Genomic DNA, 22,696 nt, shown 5'->3' with positions numbered 1-22,696 from the left:
ATTATTATAGAATCTGACGTAATGTTGTATTTAGGATTTGGGTCACCATCCATCGAGCCCAGACGCGACACCTACGTCTATGTTTTTTAATCACTCTAGAAGACAATAGAGTGTCTGTAGTCTATAATGCGCTCTCTATGTCTCTGACTCTCTGCCCTCTCGTATACACACCCCGTTTCGCCCTGTCTTATGATGAATTGAACATGGTGGACCCGTCACCCTATTGTAAACAAGTGTAATGCTTTATGGTGTCGTCCACAGTTAAGTTTTGTATCGAGTTGTGCTTGAAATGTAGGCTACTGTAATTCTCCAATTGGTTAAAAAGATACTTCAATCAATCAATCAAAGTCTCCTCTGTCTACTAACAGCATCTGTCTGTCTGTCTGTCTGTCTGTCTGTCTGTCTGTCTGTCTGTCTGTCTGTCTGTCTGTCTGTCTGTCTGTCTGTCTGTCTGTCTGTCTGCCTGTCTGTCTGTCTGTCTGTTCGTCTGTTCTATGTGCTTACTCATTGAGTTGCGACCACATGAGGGCAGTGCACTTCAGTTGTAGCATAAAAACTAGAAATTTGGCAATACCAAATGTTAGTAGACTACTCTGCTTACTACTAAACAGCTGGCTTCCAAATGTCTCCCTGTCCCTCTCTGTTGTTCAGAGCTATAGGCCAATAAAATTCTTATTACGGTATGTCGTATGTGACAAAAGGTTTGTTTTGCCCAAGCTCTGAAGTTTGCCGTGAGGCCACGTTTTCTGTTATGCTGCCTAGGTCACACGGACGGTTCATTATTATTGCAGCTTATAGAAATTAAACAGCAATTACTATACATGTTGAAATCAACCTCCAAGTCATTTGTTTTGCGTTTGCTGTTTGATGAGGTGGAAAGGTAAGCCCTTCATGGCTCCAGGCTTTTTGGACAGAACCCAGTGTAGGAGTGTCTTAATTGTAAGGTAATCTCTTTACCCTCTACAACACTACATCATGCCCTGTCTTTGTCTGGAAGTTTGGAACAGTAGCCTACCCTACCTGAAGCTCAGGTGTATGGACAAAAACATGTCAAAACTTGCACAGGTAGCTAGGTTCCAAGGGAAAGGCAAAATTATTCTCATTGGCAATGATGTTGCTCTCCGGAAACAACCTATTTTAAGTGAAAGTAACAGATTCCCATGTGAAAATAACAGGTTGTCAATGACGTGCAACAACAATTATGAATTAGGCTTAAGTAATTCATCACAATGTTTGCCTTACATCATTTGTCGGACATTCAGCAAAATAAAATTGCGTTTGGCAAAATTCACACAAATTGACAAAAAGCTTCTCGGTCCCCAATGCCTTTCGGAATGGAAAACGTGGGGTCATGTTGTTTAAAACCCATTCTGACCGGGCACCCATTTTGGTGTCGGCATCATGTTATGCTTTAGCTATTGAAAAATAGCAGATCTACAAGCTCATATCGCGCCACCGAGTGGCGCGATACGAGCTTGTAGGTCTGCTATTTTTGAAAAATCGAAGAACGACTGACATTTTTAAAATCTGATCTCAGGTCAGAATGGGTTCATCAGACCAGTGTGTGTCCAGTGGAAAACCTCGTATGAATCTGATCTCAGGTCAGAATGGGTTAAACATCATCATCATGCTGGGTAGAGCTCAACTTTAGAGAGATACTTGATGGCAATAACAAGTGGAGATGACTCATACAGTATACCTTAGGCCAGGGTTTGTTTGGAAAGACACCCCACCCTGTGTTTACACACTTGAGTGTCAGGAGGACACCACAGCATTTTCATCAGAAACGTTGAGTCACCTGCACCACCACCTCAGGAGGTCACACGTGTTGGGTGGACAACTCGAGGAATCTCTACACAGTGAAATCCTGAATTGGTTCATTGAATAGTTTATTCGACAGAAATTTAAAACAGCAACAGAGTATATACTTGGTCTAAAAGGGATAGCATATAACACAAAACAAAAGTCCTTACGGCCAGAGATGGGCAGTATTTGAAATACATGTATTTGAAATACGTATTTGAAATACTTTTTTGTATTTTGTAATTTGTATTTCGCTGTGATGGAAGAAATGAGATGTATTTTGTATTTAGATACATTTTTTGACCCAGTATTTGTATTTTGTATCAAAATACTTTTTCAATGTATTTTGCCCATCTCTGCTTACGGCCTTGTTTCCATTCGGGCCCTGTGCAATCAATTCATAAACATGACATGAAAAACAACATAATGCTAATTCAATATCATCAAAAATAGTGAGTGGAAGAAAAAAATCACACCCGTGTGAACTTAAAGGACTACTTTAGTTTTTTTCAACCAAGGTTCATGTTTTAGGTTGTTATTAGAGAAACTAAAAGGTGAGTGTTAATTTTCTTTCATTTGCTGCTTTCTTTCGTTTTGGGGATTTTAGCAATTTTTGACAGGGGGGCGGGGGCATTCGAGCATGGGGCTAAATATGTATTTTTTTACCAAATGTGATGGTGATTTATTTATTTATTATTTACTATAGTCCTAATAAACCCCAGGAAATTACATCTGGCCACAGAAGATCACATGATCTACTGAATGTGAAGGTAGCCTACTGGGGGAAGGCTTATACTGTGTGTATAGGCTCAATATGTCAGTTTGTCACATGTAATAGATCCTGTGATCTTTTGTGGCCAGATGTAATTTCTTGGGGTTTATTAGGACTATAGTAAATAATAAAATAATAAATCACCATAATATTTTGTAAAAAAAATACATATTTAGCCCAATGCTCGAATGCCCCCACCCCCCTGTCAAAAACTGCTAAAAGCCCCAAAACGAAAGAAAGCAGCAAATGAAAGAAAATTAACAACCTAAAACATGAACCTTGGTTGAAAAAAACTAAAGTTGTCCTTTAAGTGAGGGGCACTCTTATGATCATACATCATCTCATTCCGGCCAATCACAATTTGCGTCCTCACTTTTATCCTCAATACGTACTTTGCTCAGCCAATCAAATCATCGCTATGGGGTGCTAAGCCAATCAAAACATCTTTTGGGTACACAAACAGACATAGCTGGGCAACTCGCTCAATCTGTCTAGGGAGAAGTGATCATTTCCTCTCCCTTATAGGCCTGCTGAAAGGTGGATTTTGAAGCCTGTTTTAATAAAGGATATGCCATTGATCTTAATGTTACTATAATTTAACTGTGAAAGGGAGCAAATTGACCTGAAAAGGAATGCCAAAATCCTGAGCGTTAAAATGAACACTCAGAAGGCAGCACGCCTACCCCAAGAACTAGACAAACCAGATGTGTTCAGACAGAGAGACTTGATACTTTCTCTTTCTCTTTGTATTGTACCTGTCTTCTCCTCCATCTTATGTCCAACTGCATTTGGTTTCACCGTCCAACCCTAGACAAGGTGTTTAGTCTCAGTCATTAAGAATGGAACTGCTCTGCGCCTCTCCCTTTCCGAAAGGCCGTGACCTTGTCACCCAATCACGTGGGTCAGTGAGACTGGACAGTGTGGACTTGTCCTCTCCGTCCTCAGTTACCTCAGACGGAGCAAGCACAAGCCCCAAAGAAAAACAAATCAGAGAATAACCGAGGATCATGTTTGTTTTCTTCATATGTTTTAAATGTGTATATATCAACTCATCGACTAGCCACTTAGGCGTTGCATAACAGTGTCATGCAATAATAATAAAAAAGTGAAAATAGCTGATGTGATCGATTATCAATTGATTACTTTATTCAACTATAGAACTGCACTCTGTCGAGTGCCTACTAGCTTGACCGCTACGAACTTTCAAATCTCAGCTTCTCTGTGAAATATTGAGTTATTAGGTTTAGCTATGTGCTATGACCTAGTCATTGGAGGTAAAAAAAAAAGTGTATTTTTTTCTTCATTTTAAACGATTGAAAAACATGGATTGGTTACGTAATCAATAAGAGGTACTACAAAGCATAACAAGCATTGATGTAATTAATACGGGTGAGTGAGGGGATATAACTGGCTTTCGATGGTGACGTAATAAAGGTAGGTTTCAGATTACATACAGTATATGTATACATAGAGGCATTACCGTATATATGTATGTATTTTGTAAGTTGATAATTTGTAAGTTGATAAGTAGTATACTGTGGTTACTTCTAAGATATGTACCAATGCCAGGGTATAACTGGCTTGAGAGTGACGTATTGAAGATATGTACCAATGCCAGGCCCAGGGTATAACTGGCTCTACGATGGTGACGTAATAAAGATATGTTTCAGTGTCGGGTGGATTCAAGGTAATGCCTCTATGTATACATGTATGTAATCTGATTATTATTATTACGTCACCATTGAGAGACAGTTATACCCTGGCATTGGTACATATCTTCATATAAACAGTACAACTTACATGTATACATGTGTAAGTTGTATATATGTAATTTGTAAGTTGATGAGTATGTAGACAAGTAGTACACTGTGGTTACTTGGGTTGTTTTATGCCTATGCCGTGGCTGCATGATTTGAGAGTGACGTAATGAAGATATGTACCAATGCCAGGGTATAACTGGCTCTGGATGGTGACGTAACAAAGATATGTTTCAGTGTCGGGTGGATTAAAGGTAATGCCTCTAATTGATTCAATTAGTCCATTTAACCGTCACAACCCCTGGTTTGAATCAGAATGACAAAAATACGAATTGGCATGTACGCAGTGTTTCCATGGAAGTGTGTCAGCTGACTTCATTTGTCCATGAGGTCATCATGTCTCCCTGCAGAACAATGATGGTGACGAACCAGCTGGTGGTCACATTTTGGACCCAGCTCCAGTGTGGATTATTTCAGGAGTTCTCAAAGTGAGGTCCATGGACACCCAGGGGTCCCTGAGGGAGTCCGGGGTCCCCAGCTAAATGATGGATAGGATCCACCCTTATGGGTCTGTAACTCAGAGAGTGTACAAATGGAACCAAATGGACCCTAATGGGTACTCTATGCTTTAAAGGTTTTATGACATTCATTTTCATTTTTTTTTCTTTTAGGTTTTATGACCTCAATTACACCCAAAAAACCTGAACTTTGAACATTCAGTGGATTTTCTGTGGTCTGGAGTTTTCTTTGGGGTTTGGAAGCCTTTTGAGCTACAATGAAAACAGGCAACACAGTGAAACAGTGACATCTGCTGGCAAATCCCATTGACATATATGGGATTTGCAGGGTCTTACATCACTTACTGCCGGCAAATCAGAGCACCTGTTTGAGCCAGAAAACCCCAGATCACAGAAAATCTACTGAATGTTAAAAGTTCATGTTTTTTGGGTGCAATTGAGACCTTTTTTTTAATGTCACAATCCCTTTAACACAAATTTGACTGAGCAACTTTCACTTGAGTAATAGCCAGGCATTTTCCAAATTGTCCTCTGAGGCTATATGCTGCTTCAGTAGTGATGGCATTACTTCAGAATGCAGAATGTGACGGCATTACTTCAGAATGCAAAATGTTGATACTTCTGAATGCACATAAACAGACTTGTTGAGATAGGCTACAGTTAGACTAGAGCAGTGATTACCAAACGTTTTAGCTCAAGGCCCAAAAAAGAAATTTAGATGTTTGCCCGGGACCCAAACTATTGAAGAAATAGTAGATCTACAAGCTCATGACACATCGCTTCGCTGTGAGCTTGTAGATCAGCTGATTTGTTTGTTTTCTATATGAAATCACTGGAAAAAAAATCATTACATTTTGTTTTTTATGATATTTTGCTTTTGCTTTTATGGGAATGTTTTTTGAAAGTGTTTTGAAATAATAATAATTAAAACGGGTCCCGACCCATTGTTTAGGAACCAGTGGAGAGTATCTCAACTCAGCAGCAGAGGTCACATCACATTTAGAAATGTGCATTTGCTAAATTGCTGCAGCTCACTTTCAAAGCTATCTTGCACAGCCAAATCTGTATTGCTACTAGTAAGGCGTAGGAGTGGACCCTTCCAGGTCAATCGAGTTAAATGAACACATTTTTACTGCTGTGCTTGTTTCAAAGCTAGTTAACATGAAGTTTGATCGTTGTAGCCCGCAATGCAGTAAATAACTCATCATAAATACTATCCAGGAACCATATTTGGTGAGTTTATCACACATTGAGTTAGAGCGTCATTGTGAAGGAATGCGTTACTCCTGCCATCACTATGCAGTTAGTGAATGTCGATTTACTGCAGGCCAAGTGAAAACAGGGAAGAGTGAGACTATCATTTGTTTTGGAAGTGCCCGTCGATGCAAAGTACACACAGATGATGATCACTGGAACACATTCCTCCACTCTCTCTCTCTCTCTCTCTCTCTCTCACACACACACACACACACACACACACACACACACACACACACACACACACACACACACACACACACACACACACACACTGTACGGAAATGATGTCACCTCTCTTGATTTATGCGTTGAGTGTTCCGTTTGAGGGCCTGCTCCACACATGCACAGAAATGCTCTCTATTCCTGTTGTTATCTAATAGCAATAGTGTGCATGCAATGCATGCCTGGCAAATCACTCCGTCTTGTTCCCATTGCCTGTCACGCTCAACTCATGACTGTAAATGATATGAAATCCTTTGAGCTCCTCATTTGCTTTCTCACTGAAAAAGACAATTTTGGCAGAGGGAATCTGACAAAACTGTCTGCCATCTATAGTAAAATGTTATGGAACATCATGGGTCTGTGTACATTTTGATAGTTTGTTTTTGGCAACCCAATACTTTGGCTCTCTACTATATAGGCCCATATCTTCCTCTGCACCAAATCTCTTCACCAACATTGCCCAGTGAGATTCACCCCCCCCCCCCCCCCCCCCCCCTACCCCTGACCGGCGTCCAGTCCGTCCACTGCTGAGACTCCGTCAGCATCACCATGGAGACGAGAGCAAACAAAAGCAAGGTATTTCTGTCGTCTGGCCTTCCCTGCATCTCCACTGTCATTATTATTTCAGACTTCATACAAGCTGGTGAGGCAGAGAGATATATCACAATTATTTCAAACTTATGCCTTGATTTATACAACTATTGAACGTGTGTGTGGTGTGGAAAATATCAGATCTACATGATTCACAACACTTCACACCACTTGCATTTTTTTTTGTACGCCACCAATGCACAACAAAGTGGGTGAAATGGTTAATCAATTTAGTCAAATTGTTTTGTGTTAACAAAACATGAGCAACATTGAGCAACATTAAGTCGGTTATTGGTAAAAAAGAAATTGGCTTGTTTGTTGGTCTTTTTGCCTTTATCCCATTCTGACCGGGCACCCATTTTGGTGTTGGCATCATGTTATGCTTTAGCTATTGAAAAATAGCAGATCTACAAGCTCATATCGCGCCACCGAGTGGCGCGATACGAGCTTGTAGGTCTGCTATTTTTTGAAAAATCGGACCAGTGTGTGTCCAGTGGAAACCTCGTGTGAATCTGATCTCAGGTCAGAATGGGTCATTGATAGATTACAGTAGTCTGACAGGAAAGGGGGAGAGAGATGGAAGACACGCTTCAAAGGTCATCGGGATCAGAGCTCGAACCCGCGACACACCACTCGGCCGGCCCAGCTGCCTATTGGTCAGTTATTATATCATCTTTTCGGTTAATTGCCCATCCGTAAGAAGAGCATGCATGCTCCTTCTACCTGGTAGAAAGGCCGTGGCCTGTGCCAGGCAGACATGACACGTACAGCAGATGGCTCAACATATTTCCGTCCTCTCTGGGCACTCGGACACAACAGGCTCCACAGGTGACAGCTCGCTTCCCACTGGGACGACTAATTGCTTCCACAAACAGGTTAGTTGCGCAACCCAGCAGTCACTATACCATGTGTCACCTCATTCTCGATATGGACTGCAGCCCTGACATGCACACACAAACAGAGGGACGGACATACAGACAAGCAGCACACATGAGCATGACACTAGGTTTTACCAGAGCCATCGAAGGAGAGTTGCGCCATCGATGAGGCAGAGACTAGCGCTGCCAGTCACGTGGTTCATGTAACTCATAATGTTAAAGTGTGTGTGTGTGTGTGTGTGTGTGTGTGTGTGTGCGTGCGTGCGTGCGTGCGTGCGTGCGTGCGTGCGTGCGTGCGTGCGTGCGTGCGTGCGTGTGTGTGTGAGTGAAAGACCTGGAGACCTGGCCTAATGAAGTGAACGGAGATGACACGACTAAGGCTCTGGTATTTACAAACCGACCTGCAGGTTGAGAACCACTGCAATGCAGTGTACATGACACTGTAATGAAGTCTGCTCCGAGGGACACATCACACATGCCAACTGGTCAAGTCGCCGCACAAGCACAGCCTTTTCTGGCAACACATTTAGTAGCTATGTCATTATTGAGCAAGATGAAAAAGGGGATAGCATGTGTGGAGCAGAAGGAAGCATGTATGGTAATGTTTTCCATGGCATGCTGTTACTTCACTCCTGTAAGCATCACAAAAACCTGAGAGTTACACTGACCGTTGACATCGCTTTTCTTCTCATTCCTGTCACGGTGCGACTCAGGAGATGCAGGACCCAATTGCAGAAACAGAGCAGGAGCAGAGCAGGTCAAATGTAGGTGATTTATTCTCCGAAAACACAGGAACACAAGAGAACGCAGGAGAATACAAAGAACACTACGAGAAGAACATAACTTGGACTGAACACTGTAGCAACATCTAAGATCTGGCAGGGAACACAAGGAACTGAGGGTTTAAGTAGACGCAGGATAACAATACACAGGTGAACAGACCTAACAATCAACACAGGAAACAGTAACTAGGGAAAACAGGAAACACTAGCACATCACTAAATAAAAGGTATTCAACAGACTGATATCGTGACAATTCCAGTATTTCATCTAGATTTCTTCATATTGGAATCAGTTTTAAAGTCATATAAAGGTTTTCAATACCATTTCAGACAAAAGCAGAGTTTTCAAAATAAGCTCAAAATTAAACTAAAAAACAAGATATATATGCTGAACTAGTTAATCCAGGCCTATATGCTTCATTGACTGGGGTCCCCCAGTGATCTGTACTTGGTCCAATCGTTTTTTCCCTCTAAACCAAATATCTTCGATCTACAAGCTCCCAACGTGTCACAAAACGATGCATTATATTATGAGCTTGTAGATTGGCTATTTGCCAAATATTCCCCAATTCTCCCTGAACGTTCGCGTATTGACCATAATAGGGATGCTAGGGTTCAAGTGGTTAGCTGTTATGTATTATGTTTATATGATGATTATTATACTTGTACTATATTTCATTTAGGCCTATACTTTTTTTCTGTATGGGTTGCACTGGCACTGATATACATCTGATTTGTTATGTAGTGGGGAAAAGGAAATGTTGGGCCAAACCTTGGAACCTGAAACCGGCCGTAGTCATCATGATCCCTGTGGCCTGTAGCAGGACAACAACTGTGGCTCAGCTCAGCACAGACCAGAACTGTCACACATACACCAAAGCAGATGGCAGTTCCGAGTTGGCATTAGTCAGGTTATTTCAGGATGAGGGTTGACTTGATGTGTTTGTGCACGTGTTTGTGTTATTGTGTGTGAGTGTGTGTGTGTGTGCGTGTGTGCGTGTGTGCGGAGGTAATGGAATGTTGGCGATGGTAGGAGAGTATAGCACTAGTGGGCGGTGGTGGACGGCAGTGGGGCGGAGTGTAGGAAGGAAGATGCTTACAGGCAGAGAGAGAGAGAGAGAGAGAGAGAGAGAGAGAGAGAGAGAGAGAGAGAGAGAGACATTTAAAGTGATTGTCTTCCTGTCCAGTCCTTCAGTGTTCCAAAGTAGACCTATTAATAATTACACAAAGCGTGACTGTCAGCCTCTTACACCGAACCCCGTCCCTCTCATTCATCACACTTAAATGAAGTATAGCAACTGGCAGTTAAACGGCATAAGTTCTGGCGTTACGCAGATTGAACAGTGATCACAGGGGAGTACAAAGCATTTCTGAATTCATCAGCTATTTGATGTACAACATATAGTATAAAGGGTTTAATTGCTTTTTTCTCAAGCTATAAATCTGGTTTGAGAATTTGAATCATATGATTATAGCTTTTCTCAGTTTCACTTAGGCAGCAAAGGTTCACAATAAAACTCATTCGAGACAATTAAACTGCTGAGTAAGAGAGACACTCAATCTTTAACTTATTTTATGGCCACGTGTATTTAACAGGAAGCCTGCAGTTTGTATACAGTATGTCACTTCCTGTCACATATAGGGAAATGTACATCCACCCGACCCAACACTTTAAATTAAGGGAAAGTATCCTTTAGTGATCAACCTAGTATTCATTTGGAGAAGAAGTTTAGTTTGATATATTTTATACTGAAAACATGAAAATATTAATGTTATATAGTCCGTAGGGGGCACGGTGGCAGAGTCAGTAGTGCTGTCACCTGGTGGGGTAAAGTAGACCCTTCAAGCAGTTACCATTACTTTCAGAGTGTGCCGCCTGAGCTGTGTGTATGCAAGGTCACTTCAGTGAGATTGCTACTGTATATATTTGTCAGGGCAGAGAGTGACACGTCAGAATTCTCCAGGATAGACCAGCTCTCTGTCCTGCGCTTCGCGGGCCCCCAAATCTGTGGACTGATATGATCGAATCTGATTTCGTGATGTAACAGGTCGTATTTGCTTTCATATATGTCTTTGCTGTTCACATGTATATATCACATGACCATTCAATTTGGGATAATTGTGGGCAATCAATAAATGCCAGATCTTGTGAATCCATAATTTTAAGTGTACAGCCTGTTTATTGGACTATTAGATAACCCTCTCAACAGGATGGCGCATCACACCTCACAGCTAAAAGTCCTGGGTTCGATTCCCGCTGGGGACGCTGTGGGCACTGGGGGCGTGCTCTCTCCTCCGTGTCATCAATGTCCATACCCGAGGCGGGGTTGGCGAAAGGGCCTCTCTGTGTGGAGTTTGCATGTTCTCCCCGTGTCCCCTAGGGTAGGTACCCTCACAAAAAACATGCAGTAATCCTGGTCTCTAAACTGGCTGATGGAGGGGAAAGGAACTGGTCGGAATAACGTGTTCCTTCCACGCGCTACGTATGTCCGGCCGGGGAAACTCCAGGCCAGGTGAAAAGAAGCAGCTTGGAATGCATGAGGTCAGTCCAAAACGGGGATTCCCATTTCTCTTTTAAACACTAAAAATACATGGCATGCATGGTATTTATATGGTTCATCTATTCCTGTGAAGCTCTTATCTATGTTTAGACTTACCAAAATGGATTGTGTTTCATAATTTATCCTCTGTCCTTGGCAAAGGAGGACAGTACAGAGTTTCAATGAACTGGCACAGGCTCCATTAATTATATCTGGCAGCTTGCATCGTTTCCTGCAGCAGTGGGAACAACACACACAGACACACATACATGCATGCATGTGCGCGCACACATGCAGGATGTATATAATGGGTCATTATTAACCCTAGTCCTCAAGCCAAAAATAAAATAGCTGATCTCAGTGATCTGTAATTATAATAACCCTATAACGGTTTGGGTTAATCTTTTGAATCTTTTCCCAATTGTAAGCCTAACTATATATTTTTAACAACACATGCACGCACGCACGCACGCACGCACGCACGCACGCACGCACGCACGCACGCACGCACGCACGCATGCACGCACGCACGCACACACACACACACACACACACACACACACACACACACACACACACAAAGCCCGTGGCACCCCTTTAATTGTTAACACATTCAGCGAGACAGACAGTGGGAAATGCAATGTGTGACAGTTTTCTTAAGATCTTATGAGCCTGCCTTGGAGCAGAGAGACACCCCGCATGGTACTTTTACTAGATTGTTTAAGTGGCGGCCATGACAACCAAAATGGCAAGACTTCTGAGGAACAGCTTTGAGGCCTGTCCAGTCAGACGAGACTTCTGAGGAGCAGCTCAGAGGCATGTCCAGACCAGACCAGACAGACGACATCCTTATTCTGCCTTTCTCCAGAGGCCCAAAAGAGTTCAAAACCTTTAATCCCTATTAGTCCAGGGGCCAAGCCTAATTTTGGTACCACGTAAGGTGGTACTTTTGTATTCCTGTCTCTAGTCCATTTTGGCCTGAAAGAACGCCTCTAAATCATGACCTATACATTTTCTGAAAAACTTCAAATATTTATATAGCAGCATCAAAACTTTTACATTTTTTAATATTGTACATACTGTACAGAACCTCAAAATGGGCCTAAGGGGGTAAAACACCAAAAGGGGTTCCCGCCCAGAATGGGCTCCTAGTTTATATTTTGGTATGTTACATCTTCCAATTCTGTAGCTTAATGCCAGTTATCTCCAGTTATATGTGACCATATCATTAGCAAACAATATACGGTAAAACATTCAAACTTTCATTATGCTTTAAGTAGCATGTGAGTAGCATAGGGGGTTTTCATGATTCTGAATCCAGCAAGCATTAGTTTTGTGATGAGGTCATCATATTTGGGCAGATTTGGGCAAGTGGCTATGGCGTGTTTTTCATGCAAAACTAATGCTTGGAATGGATTCAGAATCATGAAACCCCCCTAGTTTGACACATCACATCCTACTAAAAGCATAATGAAAATTTGAAAATGTTGCCATATAAGTTGTTAATGTTATGGTCATATATATATAACTGGCGATGACTGGCATTAAGCTACTGAATTGGAAGATGTAAACTAGAGACATGTAGGAATACAAAAATACAAAAACTTTACGGTCACCTTACGTGGTACCAATTTGTGAAAATATCAGCGTTGGCCCCTGCACTATATCCCAAGTGGATCGGATTTGGATTTTGGTGTAGTTCAAAACAAAACAAAAAACTGCATTGGGATCACTTTGATATCTGATAATGTGATTGTAGGATTATCTCTGCAAACATGTCAATAATAAATATGTTTGATTAATAAATTATTAAACAATTCATTAAATGATATCAAATAATAATGTGTGCGTGTGCAAATGACCAGATTCAGTTTTGGCGTATATATAGGCTGACCGGATGGTCCCGGTTTAGAGGAAACCACAAAAGCAGGCTGCGCGAGCTACTGTGGAAAGGCAAGGACGTGTTTCCCTGGGCAACTGGGGGGGAGGGGGGGGTCTGCATGGTGACTAACCTCCAGGAGACCTCAGAAGACAGAGATTGATGGTACATATAATAGTACATACTAGATCTGAACTGAAGATTGAGAAACTGTGAGTGTGTTGGATTGTAGGAGCTGTAATAAAATCACTGTTGGTGATCTGTCAGATGCAGATCAGGTGCAGGCGGCTGACTCTGATAGTGGAAGAAAGTAACACAAGTGCAATTTTGAGGTGCTTTTATTTTTGAGTGGTTCAAAAACTCCCTTACGGAGCTATGTGTGTGGCTGGGTGGGTGGGTATGAACACGAAAATAGCATGGTTGTTTTTCACCACCTGTGCGCAACCTAACACACACACAAACACATATTAATTGTATACTGTATGTGATGATTTCGGACGTGCCAGTACAGTACAGTACAGTACAGTACAGTGTCCCCCCGGGGACTCCCTGGGGACCCCCAGAGACCCACATGGTAACTCTCTCATTTCTCTACCGTTCTGGACATGGGGTGGCTCGCCGGAACTGGGCCCGGCACCATGGCTGTGGTCCTGTGGGTCTGGAACTTCCGGGGACCCCCACGCGGAGTTGTGCCACTCACTTCACATGGGTGTGATTTTTTTATACAAATATTGTTCTTTTTACTCCACTACAATTACTTGCAAACTTTGGTTATTAGTTACTTGGAAATAGCATGTACAAGATCACACAACATGTCGTGGTGCGATGCGCTGTGTGCTTGTAGATTTGGGGGGTTTGTTTCGACCAGTCCAGGACAGGCTTCAGACGCGCTTGGCTCAGATCTGAAACCATTTGATTTGGCGTTAGGAACCTGTTGCGACCGCATGCCCTTGCTGACGTCGACCCAGACAGGGTTCGAACCCACAACCTTCCGCATGAAAGGCATATGGATATGGTATACTCTAACCACTACACTAGGGTGGCCCGCACTGAACTTAAGACATGATTTTCTCAATTTGATACATTTCGTAGGGGCAATCTTCCAGTGTTTCCAGCGTGCTTAAATAAATAGAGACCAGACACAAGCCATCAGAAGGCACTGACGCACACAGACAATGACTTTCTGCTTCACTGATAATGACAGCTTTCCTATATTTAATCATGAATAGCTGCCTTTGTTTAGTCCCGTCTAATTACACAGTACTGTGTAATGGTACGGATACAAAACTTCCAAACTTGATTAAATATTGCTGTTGCAGAGCGAAAAAACACGATGCAATTAAACTTAGAACTTAACAGATGTCAACACTTGCTAACAAATGTTTACTCCCAGGCCTCTAGAGAAATGTAGCTCATGTCCATATCAGCCTAACTGTAGGTGGTCTGTAAATATGGTCTCTAAGTATTGCCAAAAATCTGCATTCCATAAATGCTTTGCATAAATACAACAAATCAGCCTCAAACTAATATTTAAACACATACACCTTTATAGAAAACGTACGAAGAAAATCCATGAGAAGCAAAACATAAAGGTTTACGCATTTTCAAGTATTCTCTCTTCCAGTGATTCTTTTTGGCCCCTAAAGTGTCTCACCACATGCAAGCATTCCATTTCCATACACTGCAACTCTATGGAAACAAGAATGGGCAAACACAGGGCCAGCTGCAGAGGGAAAAGAAACACAAACACTTAAAAGAACATATTTCAAAAGGCTCGCTGTGTCTTAGATGCAGCATGTGTGTCCTTGTCATCCAAACCATCTTTAATTTACCATTTGAGAGATTTCATATGAATTTCTTTCACATCACGGCCAGCATTTAGCTGGCAAGAAAAAGCACACATCATTAACACCCAGGTTTAGTAGCAGGTGAAGCAACATGAATTAACAAAGATTAGCAAAGGCAGAAATGCATTTTGTATGTACAGCATGGAATATGTCAGCAGACCCTTCTTTACAGTTTAGCTGCAACTATTATTCTTATTTTCTTTTTTTAATCTTTATCGTTTTTTCACATTATAATTAGCAATGCTGGTTGCAATCTTGGACAATTCAAGTTGTGGTTATACCACGTACAGTGTTAGTTTCTACGGTACTCATATTTATACGTTATTATTCTTTTATAATTGATTGATCGATTAGCTCGATAAACTGTTGTGCAGTGCCATCATCACTACAGGGGTGAGCAGGGGGTGCAGAGTTAGATGTCAAGCATGCAGACCTGTTGAAATGAATAAAAAAAACTAAATCCTAATGGACCTGGAGTGGAGTCTTGTCTGTTTGTGTTGTGAGCGATGCCGCTTGCTTCGTCACAGGAGGAACTGAGGTAGGATTACATGTTAAGAGGAACGCCTGAGTAAACAAATTAGAGAGGAACTGCCAATAGGCTCCATTAAAGACTATTGTTTGAATCCAACCCCTTCGCACAAGTACAATAGATCAGTCCAACCCCACCTCTCACAGCACACAATGGAAGCGCTTGGGGCTACGCAGAATGCAAACGAAAATGAAGCCGTTTCTGCCCAGTCTTTCATTCAAATCAGACCCCGGTATGCATTTCCCTGTGAACGAATCACAAGTGTTAGACCAGGTATAGCTGTCCGAGGCTATTTCATTTCACATTCACTATAGATTGATATAGTACCCGTATTCCCACTGTGTAGCTGGATGGCAGTGTATCAGCCTCACATCAAAGTCAATTAGTCTGTAGGCCTACATACTGTATATATCCATTCATTACTGGTGGTAGACGATACATGATACTTATGTCTATATTTAGTCACAGTGGTTTAATATACATGGTCACACCCACATTTAATTTACTTTAATCTTCTATTTTTATTAGAATGATTTATTATTCTTTACTTATTTTTTCTCTCCTTTATATTCTTATTTTGGAATCTGCCAGCCTAATCCTGTCTTCCTATCTGTCTGTCTGGCCATCAAAAGGCAAACTGAAGGATAATCTCAGGATGGAGGGTTTTATTGTGTCCATTTTGACAAGTAATGCTCACAATATTTGAACCAAACAACTAGGTGTTGTCAGTGTATAACAGTTAGACTGTCACTAGATGCATTATGTCGTCAAATTGCTCACATCTTCGTCTCAAAAATAGTAGCCGTTTCAAATGAACTTGAGAGACAGCTCTTGAACTGTGCCCTTTATCCCACAGTCACAGAATCACAGGTGAGCATGACGGCAGTTGTGTGTCCACACACACATACACACACACACACACACACACACACACACACACACACCAGTGTGAGCAGAGCATCTGCTGAATGTAGTGACAGCTGGACAAGAGGCCAGTGATGTGCACGACTCAGTCAGGGTCACTCACTGCTGCACGAGCAGTGGAGTTTCTCTTGAAAGTGTTCACTGGGTTTCACTTTGAGATTACAGCACAAAAGAGGCCAATAGATTTCACTGTTGCATTTCCACTTCTCTTCTACCACCAGAGGTCTTGAGTGGAAAGAAACAAGGAAACAAACGTGCTGTTGAAACAAATTAGCCGGCCATCAGGTCTTTGTAGTTTGCATGTAAGGCAAATTGACGTCTCCAGTATGTATGACTGTAGCACACAGTTAGTGAAAGATAGATTACGGACAATCTATGGATATTTTTAGGAAATGAAAAGTGGAGACAAGACAGTTTTGGGAATGGTTGTGTAATTCATTCTCGTCTTGTACACTTGTCCTCCATAGACTGAATCATGTCACATGACTGGTGTGACTTCAGCACTGCAGAAGGTCAAACTCCAAATCAACAGCCACAGAACAAACACCCCATGACAAACAGAGCCATTCCACATAATGAAAGAACATTCATGCCTTCACAGGATTGAATGTCTTAGCTCTTGTCAATACTTTTCATTGGTTAAAAAAATCATAAAACCCAGTGATAATCTTAAAGTTTCCACATTCATGTTTTTTTTTAAAGAAACAGTTTGTAGTATTTTTGCTTCTTTCGAGAAACAGGATTGTTTTGGGGCTGACTGTTCTGAACATAACTGTTACTACTTTCGCGTTAAAAACAATAAAACATGATATCTCTCATACATGAGCTGTTCATCAATTGTTCTCATTTCAATTGATCACTTGCATTTTTGAATAACACAAAACCCATTGTAAATAAGTGTAATAATCTCAGGTCATTTTTTTTCAAGGAACAACAGACATTGAAATTTTAGTTCTGCTTTTATAGTTTACAGCAAGGTGTAACTAACAGTAATAAATATAACCCTTTTAATTTAATTTGCGTGTTTAGTAGAGGATCTGGGTAAAAGTAGAGCTGCATATTTGCTATCGCTACATCAGGCAAGCCACTCCTAAAACAACAATTTCTGTGACAAGTATCCTCATCTTAAAGCATTTCCTGACACTTCATGTGGTGAACTCACCGCTCACGCTCACTCACACACAGCCATAAATCACTCTACAATCAGTCTCAGTAGCAAGAACTAAAGATGGCCAGGTCAGCCGGGCATTTTCCTTTCTCACTGCTTGCAAATGGTAACCTGATCAGAGATTTGTGCCCACAGGCAACTTGTATACCAAGGGCAAACTGCCAGGCTAGCCGGGTCCTATTGTGCGAGTCATCCTAACCCCACTGGTCACACGAGCATTCAGAGTGAGATCACCGTCATCAGAGCCAAACAAGTTCTCAGTAAACCACATGCATTCCACTTACCCAGAGATTTGCCATTAAAACGTACATCGTTTTTTGTGGGATTACCTTGCAAATACCAAACAGACAAATATGATGCTACTGTGAAATACTTCTGAGCTAATGAAAAGCATTCGAGTGTAATTTTCTTATACAGGGATTAATAAAACTATAACAACAGTGCCGTTTACAGTTCAATTGAGACCCTTTGAAACTCATTTTAATTGACTACTGGTTTGGTTTGATATACAGTTCGTATTACCGACAGGCGACATAGAAAACCATTTTGATCATATCACATAGAATCTGTCTTGATTATCTGCGATCATTCAACATTATATGTCAAAACGGTCACTTTTGCAAGGAGCAATGCAATAGTACATACCTAACCATTTCACAAGTTTGGCTTTTACTGGATTGTTTTGTCAGGAGAAAAGTATAGTTACTGTTTTTACTACACTGTTATAAATGGACAAAGTGATACACTGAGACCTTAGGCAAAGTAGGCGAAGCCGACAATCACTACCTCGAAACTAGAGATCTCATCATTTATTCACAGGTAGTGACTCACACGTTGAAACAGAACCAGGAAACCAGGCAAAGCTGAAGTTTTACTTTGAACCACTACAGCACTGACTCACTTCCTCTTCTCACAAATTGCACTTCTCATGGCTGGAATTATGTTCTGACAGCAGTAGACTCATTGAATGACATTCCACTTCCATTTTGGAATCTGGATATATATATTTTTTTCTTTTATTTCTTCAGCATAGCAAATAGAACAAAAAATAAAACTAAAAGCTTTATCGACTATAACTTATGAACATTACTGGTTTCTTGGACTGACTGCATGACACAATTGCACAGGCAGATGTTGATGGAGGGCAAAAAAACCCCCAAAAATTGATTGAGGTCCCAGTTACTGAAGCACTCACTGGGGGTTGGGGACTTTAGCACACACTTGCTGAGGTCCAAAAGTCAGTCAGAATATAGTCAAGCGTGCACATTAGTCAAAAGGGCAAAGGCGTTTGTGTTTGTTTCCTCAACCGCCTAGTTGGTAAACCCATACACCCCACCCAAAGTGCAGACTCAGCAGTGTAAATACTTGTCATACTGTTTTGTCTTTTGGGGTCTTTGTAACTCAGGGCCCATCCAAAAGGCAGCGCCGGAAACTACAAAACACTCAAATGTAAATGGAAGCTCTTGGAAAGAAATAGAGGCAATACGTTTCTGACCCTGAAACAACAAAAATATATATTAACCATTATCACAGTGCCTGTATAAGCCTGCTCCACACAGTGCTTTTCACACACACCTCCCATTGCAGGTAACAAGGATGGAATCACTGCACAGGAAATAACTACGAACACATTCCCTCAATCAATTTCAGTAATTGTGTACAATCAACAATGACAAACGGTGTGCTTAAATGAGGTCTTATCGGGTCCATAAAACACATTCTTACAAACTACGGTGGCAGTTTGAAGTGAACGATGGGATTGATATGCTTCTGATGTAGGCTATGCCTTCCAACACAGATATGAACAAGTTCTATCCTCGGTGGGATTCCCCATCCTTTGGATTTGAAGCTGGGTCATGGTGAGAATACTATACGAAAGCTGAACCAGGGCAGCCTCTATTGACTGCAAAACTATAAATGTATGCACTAACGCCTAACCCACGGCCCCAAATTCCCTAAAACCAATTACGGTATACAAATGAAGTAGAAAAAAAAGAAAGCTTAAAGAAATTATATGGCGCATTCAGACAGTATTGATTATACAGGGTGTAAGGGAAATATACTACAGAGCCAAAGCAAACTAGAAAGGAAGCCAGCCAAAACAATTGTATTTTTGTTTAAAAGAAAATCTGGGTTATAGAGAAGTCATCGTTATCAAAGAGGGGGGGGGGGGTGAAATAATCACACCTCTCCTAGATATATATTCAATAGAGAGGTTATTGAGAGGTCATGTTATTCTTCAATTGCTTCAGATTTTGTTTCAGTGTTCTCCCTCGTCTTCTTTTCACTTGTAAGCCTATACAAAATAGTCCAGGACATTTGGGCGGGAGCACCACTAAGATTTGTAATTTGAGGTAAGCCAAGTCAGGCCTTCATAGAGCCCGTCGCCTGTCGTCGCGCACGCCGGCTGAACGTACCAGTTCCTGTCCCTGATGCGCGTGAGGCCCAGCTTCTCCTGGATCTCGTGGGGCTTCATGGCATCGGGGAGATCCTGCTTGTTGGCGAAGATCAGAATGATGGCGTCCCTCATCTCGCGGTCGTTGATGATCCGGTGGAGCTCCTGGCGGGCCTCGTCTATCCTGTCCCTGTCGGCGCAGTCCACCACGAATATGAGGCCCTGGGTCCCCGTGTAGTAGTGTCTCCACAGGGGACGGATCTTGTCCTGGCCTCCCACGTCCCACACGTTGAACTTGACGTTCTTGTAGGTGACCGTCTCCACGTTGAAGCCCACCGTGGGGATGGTGGTGACGGACTGACCCAGCTTCAGCTTGTAAAGGATGGTGGTCTTCCCGGCAGCGTCAAGTCCAAGCATCAATATTCTCATCTCCTTGTTGCCAAAAATCTTTGAGAGCATCTTCCCCATGTTGTTGGCTGTTCATAAATAGTTCCTTACAGGGATAAGAAATTTGAAAGAGGAAAGAAAAGCTGCTATTTTGTTAATACAACTGCCCACGTGATCGTGCTGGTGGGTTGCCTGCCACAGCTGTCAGTATTCAAAGGGAAGTTGATCTGTCACAAGTTTGTGTGGAGGTATTGGTGATCAATCAGTTAGCATTCCATTGATGAGGGCGACAAACGTGACGACGACGCCTTCACACAGGCACACGCACAGCCTTCACACAGGCAGGGTGTGGGCAATATTTGTATAATCCACCGGCTCTGCGACCTAAAGAACTATTAAAGCCTATATTTCACAACAACCAGTCGGCTACACGCTCCCCCTTTCAAAATCCACATTCCAGGTCCTTAATATTTCCCCGAAATCCAGACGTTTTCAGTACAACAAAAAAAAACTAAAACGAATATAATATTGTAATGTTCATGAAAAGCCTGTTATAACAGCGCTGTACAGGCAGGCCCTTTGCGAGCCCCCGGAGTTACGACTTCCTCTTTGACTGCCGGGTGTCCACACACTTGGACCCAGAAGACACACCGTCGATTCTTTAAATAAAAAATAAGCCACAACCGTCAACCGGGTTGGCTTCAGTTCATTTTGTCCCGATCAGTAAAACGCCGGTATAGGTAGGTATCCTATCCGCACCGGCCCGGGACGTCCTGCCTTCAAAAGGGTCATTGATTCATCCGACTTTGCGCTCTTCTTCCCCCCTGCTGTAACACAAGAAGACGAGCGGTTCAAAAAAAGAGGAAAAAGGGAGGGGTGTCAGCAGAACACACAACTTTAGGTCGTCGCGCGCAGTTCTACGGGTTTAAAATAATACAAATAAACACAACATTGTCTCGGTGACGAGAACGGCGTTGTTGCTTTACAAAAATACATACACCACACTGAGAAAAATGTGAACAATACCTGCGACTACAGTGAGCAACCCCCCGACCGTCCCCAGCCCAGGTTGTGTTTCTCCCCCTCGCCGTCTCTCTCGCTCTGTCCCTCTCTCTCTCCCTGGTCTGGTCTGTGTGTGTGTACGTCTCTCTCCCACCCAGCCGTTTAGATCCTCCACAGCGGCGGAGCTGAACTGTGATACCGGAAAAGGTGCGGACCTCGAACTGCCGCCACTTCCTTTGGGCCGGGCTGGTGCTCCTCCGCTCCGTGCACTCCTCCCATAGTGTGATCCCATAGGCCGGAAGGACGGCCGCTATCTGATTGGCAAGTTGATGCTAGGTCGCCCGTTGGCCCTCCTATGCGCTGGTCAAACGTCTCATTTTAAAAAGCTTAGTCTTATTCACTAGCTAGCTTTGGATTATAAACCTAATCATAATACGAAATAATACATTTAGATCATCATAGATTCATACCTCTCTCTATCAATGTTCAACGACTAATTGGAATATCTATCCCCTCGTCATCGGCGGTTGTCCAACAACCAACTCGCCAATCACAGGGCTACTGTCCCCTCCAAGCTATGGGATATGGCTATGTACTAAAACATTTGGCAAAGTGTCCTGCAAAGAAAAAGACCGAACAACGACCCACCCACATTGAACGAATAGTTGGAGGAAAATAAAGGGGAGGGGACGCCATTTGGGCTTCCAGTGTTATTTAGCGTACGTCCGGTTAGCTAATATTGTGTGTATTTGTGAAAATATGACACATACACTAGTAACACTTACACTACATGAGTACAGGTACATGTAATGGATCATATAACAATAGTTTGGACAAATATCCATGTCCTGACCTACTCCTACTGGTACTGGCTACATTTGATTTCATTCATTCAAACAAACAAACCGAAGTCTCCAGACTCCATTGAGAGATTAAGCTATGACGTGGATGTTCATATTTAAAACCTTAGGGTAAAACCTATGGGTTTTACACCATCGTTAGGTTAGCTCTGTCAACGAACAAGGTTACAATTTAATATTTAACATTAAACTAAGCATATTCTAATGATTCTATTCAAGACCATTAAGCATTTAAGGTAATAGTAATACACAAGTATGAATCAGATGAGAATTTGAGATTAAAGCACATATAGTGAATGCTAGTGCTAATAACTAAGTAGCCTCCCACATTAGTTTGGTTTAAACACTATTACATGATCGTAACACGCCCACCCCAGTAAAACCCACCAGGGTAGGACACCTACTGGTTCACAAGTGGTACTGCCTTAAGTGAAATATAGGAAGAGTTCCCCCCAGAGTATGTTTGTCTAATATGCAATGCTATCCATTTTGGACACTGTAGAAGTGTCCCACCACAGCAGGCTGTAGATTCAGATCTACTTATTCATGCAGTTTGTGTTCAAAAGGCAGTTTCAATAATTT

At 42.1% G+C, this 22,696-nt stretch overlaps 1 protein-coding gene across 2 annotated transcripts; it reads right to left on the bottom strand.

Moving 5' to 3' along the window:
- Positions 1–16,716: 16,716 nt before the first annotated feature.
- On the bottom strand, positions 16,717–21,473 carry arf6a (ADP-ribosylation factor 6a). 2 transcript variants are annotated; one of them, XM_083790153.1, is made up of 2 exons: positions 21,279–21,473; positions 16,717–20,358 (listed from the first exon to the last, which is right to left on the bottom strand). In XM_083790153.1, the coding sequence occupies exon 2, from the start codon at positions 20,331–20,333 to the stop codon at positions 19,806–19,808; it is 528 nt and encodes a 175-aa protein (XP_083646279.1). In that variant the 5' UTR covers positions 20,334–20,358; positions 21,279–21,473; the 3' UTR covers positions 16,717–19,805. The 2 variants fall into 2 exon arrangements, with proteins under 2 accessions (XP_083646279.1, XP_083646278.1); XM_083790152.1 differs by having other exon boundaries at positions 16,717–21,079; positions 21,279–21,472.
- Between the last annotated feature and the right edge of the window lie 1,223 nt (positions 21,474–22,696).

The sequence above is a fragment of the Protomyctophum parallelum genome, assembly GCF_964188405.1.
Source record: "Protomyctophum parallelum genome assembly, chromosome: 19".
In the NCBI taxonomy this organism is placed as follows: Eukaryota; Metazoa; Chordata; class Actinopteri; order Myctophiformes; family Myctophidae; genus Protomyctophum; species Protomyctophum parallelum.
This window is presented reverse-complemented; position numbering and strand designations above follow the sequence as displayed.

Bases quoted from the DNA above. Each gene is read 5' to 3' on its own strand.
- arf6a (XM_083790153.1), bottom strand. From the start codon at position 20,333: ATGGGGAAGATGCTCTCAAAGATTTTTGGCAACAAGGAGATGAGAATA.